The sequence below is a fragment of the Bison bison genome, unplaced genomic scaffold (assembly GCF_000754665.1).
Source record: "Bison bison bison isolate TAMUID 2011002044 unplaced genomic scaffold, Bison_UMD1.0 scf7180017864224, whole genome shotgun sequence".
NCBI classification, from domain to species: Eukaryota; Metazoa; Chordata; class Mammalia; order Artiodactyla; family Bovidae; genus Bison; species Bison bison.
The window spans coordinates 5247018-5254714 of NW_011494796.1; the positions used below are offsets into that span (position 1 = coordinate 5247018).

The 7697-nt window shown below is 42.5% G+C and overlaps 1 protein-coding gene across 3 annotated transcripts in view; it reads right to left on the reverse strand.

Moving 5' to 3' along the window:
* Window positions 1-6: 6 nt before the first annotated feature.
* Window positions 7-7697, reverse strand: part of LRRC28 (leucine rich repeat containing 28) — a 194870-nt gene continuing 187179 nt past the window's right edge. For 2 of the 3 annotated variants that reach the window (XM_010845836.1, XM_010845835.1), the window contains exon 9: window positions 7-781. In XM_010845836.1, coding sequence (XP_010844138.1) covers window positions 709-781 — 73 coding nt within the window. In that variant the 3' untranslated portion in view covers window positions 7-708. The remainder of the gene's footprint in view (window positions 782-7697) is intronic. The other variant, XM_010845834.1, reaches the window with a different exon arrangement.

Genomic DNA, 7697 nt, shown 5'->3' on the forward strand with positions numbered 1-7697 from the left:
GTGTCTATTTCATTTATAGTCTAGTTTTATTTTTAAAACCCTCACAAAATAGGTGGCAAAACTTTATAAACAAGGTTGTAACTTTCCAAAGGGTGTGTGCTAGGACCCTTGTGAAGCCCCTGCTAGAGTCCAACTTGGAGCCAACTCAGGCACCCTCTCTCTCCTCCCCCTCACCCCCAACCCCCACCCCCACCCCTCTGCCAACGATTCAATACTATTGAGGTCATAGGGTTGGCTGAAATTTGTTAAAAACATGGAGAGTAACCTCTGGGGAATAATTCACTGGGGAAAGAAAGACAGAGGAGAAGATTACAAGTACCATTGAAGGTATATATGTTTAAAAGTTAATTTGGTTATATTATCAAGTTATAGTTCTTCAGGGAGCTGAAACTTGCTCTAAATTAGATTTAGGGAGGCATATCAAACTAAATAGTCTGCATATGAGACACACTCACATAAAAAGAAAAACACAGAAGACCAAGGGTTCTTAATTTGGAGGAGGATATATTCCAACTTGGGGGAAGGGTGAAGGCATTTCAGTTCTGAAGCTCGATCGTGACGTCTCCAGAGTCCTGTAGTCTCTGAGTGTGGCAGGACGCAAGGGCTGCTGGGCCTGGCTGGACTCTCCACCGCTTTGCCGCACAGTGTGCGATATGCAGGCAACTGCAGTGTCAAGCTGGCACCACTCCTGAGGCTCTTGAGTGTTTATCAACTCAGTAGGTCAAAAGTCTGCAGACATTGGGTGGAGCAGCAGTAAGCCACAAAACTCACAGTTGTCCTCCTGGGGAAAGAGGGGGAGATGAACACAGTTCAAGAGGAAAGCCTCAGGATTCCTTCCATTAGAGACAGTCTTTTTCTTGGTTAAAATAAAGAATTAGGTATGGTCAACAGAACACACAACAGAAATGCAAATTCCTTTTAAAACTGAGCACTGGAATCAGGTGAGGTATGCGTATGCTCATTTTATTTGCAGCTTTCAGACAACACCTCCATGTTAGCTGGAGTGGGTTGACCTGCCCTCCTCCAGGGGATCTTCCCAACCCAGGGGTCAAATCTGAGTCTCTTATGTGTCCTGCAGTGGCAGGCAGGTTCTTCACCATAGTGCCACCTGGGAAGCCCCCTGTGTTAGCAGCTAAGGAAAAATAAGCTTCTTCCATGTTATGGTCTGAATTCTACTTACTAGACCCAGTGTGATGAGAGAATTTGAAATATATTATAAAAATCATGTAATTGAAAATGTCACCAATTTAAATAGAACATATACACACACACACACACACACACACACACACACACACACCCCAAAGAGTTTAAAAAACACAATTTTAAGGGATTTATCCTACAAATGTATTCCCACAGATTGCTTATAGAAGTAATTTCAGAATCTGAATCCCAGAGTTTGAGGGTCTTCTCCCACAAGCAGAGGAATCCCGTCTCAAACTCCACTTGCCATCTGCCTGCAGTGAGTCGTGAGCCAGTCTGGGCGGCTCCAGTGGCTGGATGCCTTGTTTTCCCACCAGAAGTGCTATTCTCTGGTGAGGAGAGAATAATCTACTGTTGATTCCACAGGATTCCTGTGCTGGCTGTTTTCTCTTTTCCCCACTCCTCAACCCAGTCTTTGCCTTTCTCTGTGGTGGCACCAGTGGTAAACAACCCACCTGCCAATGCAGGAGACGTAAGAGGTGTGGGTTCAATCTCTGGGTCAGGAAGATCCCCTGGAAGAGGGCATGGCAACCCACTCCAGTATTTTTGCCTGGAGAATCCCATGGACAGAGAAGCCTGGTGGGTTACAGTCCATAAGAATTGCAGAGTTGGACTGAAGTGACTTAGCACACACACATGTAGTCCGAGAAGGTCCTCTATAGACCCTACCTCCAAAGCTGCTGATGGCACAGCCACCGGAAGAGAGAAAAGCTGAACTTTTCTTTCTTCTTTTTAAGAAAAAGTCGAGTTAATACAGGTATAGGTACATACAAACACAGAATAAAATTCATCCATTTTAAGTGTACAGTTGAATGAGTTTTGAAATATGTACAAGTATTTAACACCACAATCAACATATAAACTATTTCTCATCTTTCTAAATGTTCCTTGTGTCCACTTGCAGCAAAGCACCATCCCCCAAACTCCCTGCCAAGTCTCTGGCAACCACTGATAAATCGTTTTGTTTCTCTATGGGCTTTAATTTTCTCTGGATCACCACAATCCTCCAAAAGAAGCTTTGCCATTATGGGTTCTCCTGTCTTAGATTTTTGTACTAGTCCTGGATTCCCCAACCAGCTAGGTTTGGCTGATATGAGCATACACCTCCCCTGGATGGACCTTCCTATATGGCTTTAGTTCTCACTGGGCTCCAGTCACACTTTTCAGCACCCAACCAGGCAGCTGACAACTCTGCCCTAGCCTTCACGTTCTGCTTGCACAGAGTCTCACTTCCTGCCAGCAGAAGTGAAAGCTCAGGGCCTTCTTGGGCCTTCTTTTGAACATGCCCACATTCTTATCCATGCACACGACCTTAAATACTCCCAGAAATATGTCAGTGTTTTTTGAAGCCCCTGCAGAAACCTCATTCTCCTACCTTCCCTTCCAGCCTTCAGTTCAGTTCAGTTCAGTTGCTCAGCTGTGTCCAACTCCTCCGACTCTGTGTGACCCCATGGACTGCAGCGCACCAGGCTTCCCTGTCCATCACCAACTCCCAGAGCTTGCTCAAATGCATGTCCATTGAGTCGATGATGCCATCCAACCATCTCATCCTCTGTCATCCTCTTCTTCTCCTGCCTTCAGTCTTTCCCAGCATCAGGGTCTTTTTCCAATGAGTCAGTTCTTCACATCAGGTGGCCAAAGCACTGAGCTTCAGCATCAGTCCTTCCAATGAATATTCAGGACTGATTTCCTTTAGGATTGGTTTGAACTCCTTGCAGTCCAAGGGACTCTCAAGAGTCTTCTCCAACACTATAGTTCAAAAGCATCAATTCTTTAGTGCTCAGCTTTCTTCATGGTCCAACTCATCCATACATGATTACTGAAGAACTATAGCTTTGACTATAAGGACCTTTGTTGGGAAAGTAATATCTCTGTTTTTTAATATGCTGTCTAGGTTGGTCATAGCTTTTCTTCCAAGGAGCAAGTGTCGTCTAATTTCACAGCTGCAGTCACCATCTGCAGTGATTTTGGAGCCCAAGAAAATAAAGTCTGTCACTGTTTCCATTGTTTCCCCATCTATTTGCCATGAAGTGATGGGACCAGATGTCATGATGTTTGTTTTTTGAATGTTGAGTTTTAAGCCAGCTTTTTCACTCTCCTCTTTCACTTTCATCAAGAGGCTCTTTAATTCCTCTTCACTTTCTTCCATAAGGGTTGTATCATCTGCATATATGAGGTTATTGATATTTCTCCTGGCAATCTTGACTCCAGCCAGTGCTTCATCCAGCCCAGCATTTTTCACAATGGACTCTGCATACAAGTTAAATGTATGCAGCCTTGCATACTTCTTGTATGCAGCCTTGATGTACTTCTTTCTCCATTTGGAACCAGTCTGTTGTTCCATGTTTGGTTCTAACTGTTGCTTCTTGACCTGCATACAGATTTGAAGGCAGCACTTTAACAGCATCATTTTTTAGGACTTGAAATAGCTCAGGTGCAAATTCCATCACCTCCACTAGCTTTGTTCATAGTGACGCTTCCTAAGGCCCACTTGCCTTCACATTCCAGGACGACTGGCTCTAGGTGAGTGATCACACCATCACGGTTATCTAGGTCATTAAGATCTTTTTTGAATAGTTCTTCTGTATATTCTTGCCACCTCTTCTTAATACCTTCTGCTTCTGTTAGGTCCGTACCGTTTCTGTCCTTTATTGTGCCCATTTTTGCATGAAAGGTTTCCTTGGTATCTCTAATTTTCTTGAAGAGATCTCTAGTCTTTCCCATTCTATTGCTTTCCTCCATTTCTTTGCGTTGATCACAAAGGAAGGCTTTCTTATCTCTCCTTGCTATTCTTTGGAACTCTGCATTCAGATGGATGTATTCTTCCTTTTCTCCTTTGCCTTTTGTTTCACTTCATTTGTCAGCTATTTGTAAGGTCTCCTCAGACAACCATTTTGCCTTTTTGCATTTCCTTTTCTTGGGGACGGTTTTGATCACTGCCTTCTGTACAATGTGAACCTCTCTCTATAGTTCTTCAGGCACTCTGTGTATCAGATCTAATCCCTTGAATCTATTTGTCACTTCCCCTGTATAATTATAAGGGATTTGATTTAGGTCATACTTGGATGGTCTAGCGGTTTTCCCCACTTTCTTCAATTTAAGTCTGAATTTTGCATTAAGGAGTTCATGGTCTGAGCCACAGTCAGCTGCTGGTCTTGTTTTTGCTGCCCGTATAGAGCTTCTCCATGTTTGGCTGCTTAGTCTATTATTTGGCCCAACAGTTATTCACTGCCTCAGACATCTGTGAAGTTAAGCAATTGCTTGTAATTGTTTTGACAATTTTTGACAAATATCCTCAGGGAAGAGGTTTTTTGCACTGGTGAACTCTGATGGAAGAAATAAAAAGACAGGCTTGCAAGCAGGGTTTCTTAGTGAACCACCCTTTGAAGATGCTCCTACTTCCTCCCACACTTTTCCAATTGCTGCCAGCTTGCTGGTTTTAACTGTGATTTCAGATCCTTAGTTTTCAAGGTTAAGACTAGAAGATGGGACTGTAAGTTACAACATCACAAAGATCTCTGTTCTTTCTGAGATCCAGCCACTTTTCTTGAATAAGTGCACTCCAGATTGCTGTAAGCTTTTTGTTAATTTCCAGAGTTCTGAAAAATTCAATTCTGACAACTTTTGCCAGTTTTTTCCCCTGCTTTTATGGAACAGTTGACTATTTCCCCTCACTCTATCTCTACCTCTCTGACCAGAGCTTTTATTGGGCAGGCCCCTCCTGATGGCTCTAGTTCTCAACAGCCTCCAGATCTTCCTTTGTTCTTTAAGCCAAAAGATTAAGAATAGTAAACCTTCCTACTGCTGTGAGTTCCCAGGTACTTTCTCATCCCTGTGGGTGCTCTGAATCCTGCCTGAACTCCTATAAGTAGTCCCTCACCATTAATTCCTCTTCAACATTCCAGCTTATGTGTGCTTTCCAGCCAGTACCATGGCTGATTTAGTGTGTGTTAGAGTGAGTGGCCTAAGGAACAGTCCATCAGAGTGGGATTCTGGGGTTGGGTTGGTGAGGACATGAATGACCTCCTTGCTAGGGAAACAACGGGATATCACTGATCACTTGAAGCTGTGGTATCACGATGACTTGAATGGTCACTCAGACTGCCAGTGGAGGATAAGGTGCTGGGAGATCAAGTGCGGTGGTACTTGATTGCTGTGGCATCATGATTAATTCAAAGACTGTGGAAGGAGATGGAGTCTTCTGACTGCTGAAGAGATCCCTCCAAATCCCAAGCCCCCTCAAAAAAAAATAGATAAACTTAGTGACTTAAACTCTCAATTCAAGGCATAGGTAGAGAATCAGAAAGTTTCTATATGGTGGCCTTAGAGGAATTCTTATTTTATGAAGCTGTGTGAGCGACATGCCTGAGGTCTGAGTGTACAAGCTGCAGAACCACATGCCAGTTACAGGTATATTTATGCTAAGTCTCTTATGCTAAGATAAAGGTTCTGGCTGGGAAAGGGTGAGGACTTGAGACTTGAGATGGAAACCTTTGTGTAGACAGGAGGATAAGAACCTTAAACCTCTAATATCTCTAAACATTTCTTCACATTAGAAACAGCCTTTCTTGCCTTCTAAGAAAACAAGCAGTCACTTGAATAAAAAGATTTCACTGACTTCATCTGGTGTGGTTACCTAAAAAGGAAATTTCTCTTCTTAGGACCCACATGAACAATACTCCCTGCCTCTAGGGCCATAGAGAAAGTAAAATCCCAGCATGATTCAGAGTTAATTGCAAGAGCTGCTCCTGGGAGAGATTATATACAGGAAGGAATCTTGCCAAATTTTATTTGCAGGAATTTGAAGAACTATGGAGTCTAAGTACATTAGCTAGTGAGAATAAGTCTAAGACTGGATCAGGCCAAGGAGGGTGTTTCACATAGGCCTTAGGATTTAATGTGTTCATTTGAGTACCTATAATAGTTAATAGAAGTCTTGACCCAGTAGAGGCCTACAGTCGGTGAGAAAGAGATGCTAGAACTTTCACTGTATAGTCCAGAGGAAGAAGAACAAAGGCTTAGAGAAATGGGGATGTCATAGTGGATCCAATGAAGTGTAACCTGCTCAGTCACTACCTGGAAATCTCTGGGAGGGTCAGGAAAGCAGTCCCTTCACTGAAACATTAAAATATGTATTGATGAGGGGAAATCAAATTGGAAATAGCAAACACACTTGATACTTAATACAACTCATGCTTACTAGAGGTGACAGAGAAGGCCTGCAAAAGTTCAGGTATCTGCCACATTGGTAAAGTTTCAAATGGAAAGAAGAGTTACATCCAGAACTGCTCACTATGAAGAAACAGATACATACTTGTGGGTTCCTTTGGATTTTGGAGGCAAAATACATTTTGGTGGGAGCTATTGGTTGTGCCAAGATGGAATAGCCCCATTGCTCCCAGGTCCTTTCTCTTATAATTAAAATAACACAACAAGCAAGCATTGGAAGACTCTGAAAGACAGAATGAAGATAGACAGCCTAGGACCCTAGGGCTTGAGAAGCAGCACAGCAATGGTGAATTCCCTCGGCTTCCTTACTGCCTCCCACATACCTCAGACAGGACTCTAGACGCTTCCAACCCAGAACCACCAACAAGCAGGAGCAAAAAACAAAACAAACAAAAAAACCAAATCCCCCAAACCTCCAAGAGAAGCCTGTTCTCCCTATCCAAAAGATTGGGACACAGAAATCCATCCATTTATATAGAAAGAAAAGCAATTAGTTGCTTAGGGCTGGGTATGGGGAAATAGAGAAATGACAGCTAAAGAGTACAAAGTGTCTTTTAGAGTGAGAAAAATGTTCCAAGATTGTCTGTGGTATTGACTGAACATACCTGTGACTATAGTAAAAACTGCTGAATTGTATACTTCAAGTGGGTGAATTGTATGATATGTAAACTATCTCAATAAAGCTGTTAAAAAAATAATAGCACTGAAAGGAGAAACAGATAAACTCACAATAAGAGTGGGAACTTCAACATTTTTACTCTCAGCAACCAAACTACTAGCCTCTCAGTATAGGTACAGTAGAACTGAATAACTCAATGTACCAAAGAATCTAACTAACATATACAAAACACTCCACCCAATAGTAACAAACATACTTCCTTTTTCTCCCAGAAGCCCATGGGACATTCGCCAGGATAGACTATATTCTGATTCTGTGTTGAAGAACAAACCTCGCAAATTTGAACGAACTGAAATTATATACAGAGAATACATCCGGTTTCATCTCTGACATAAAGAGCCTAGAAGTTCTCATTCCTGTTTGTATAACAAGAACAAGCTGAACAAATTGAAAATCAGTAACTTTTCGCTATTGACCAGAGAACTGAGGTCATAGGGCAAACTGCAATTTCAAAATCTGGCAAGACAGATACCTCCAGAGGGTCACAGCTGAGATTTGCTTACCTGGACAGAAGATACTAGAATTGCAGGGAGGCTAAGTGTGGAAAAGCCTGAGAGTGAGATGCTCCTTGGGGCTGCAATATTAG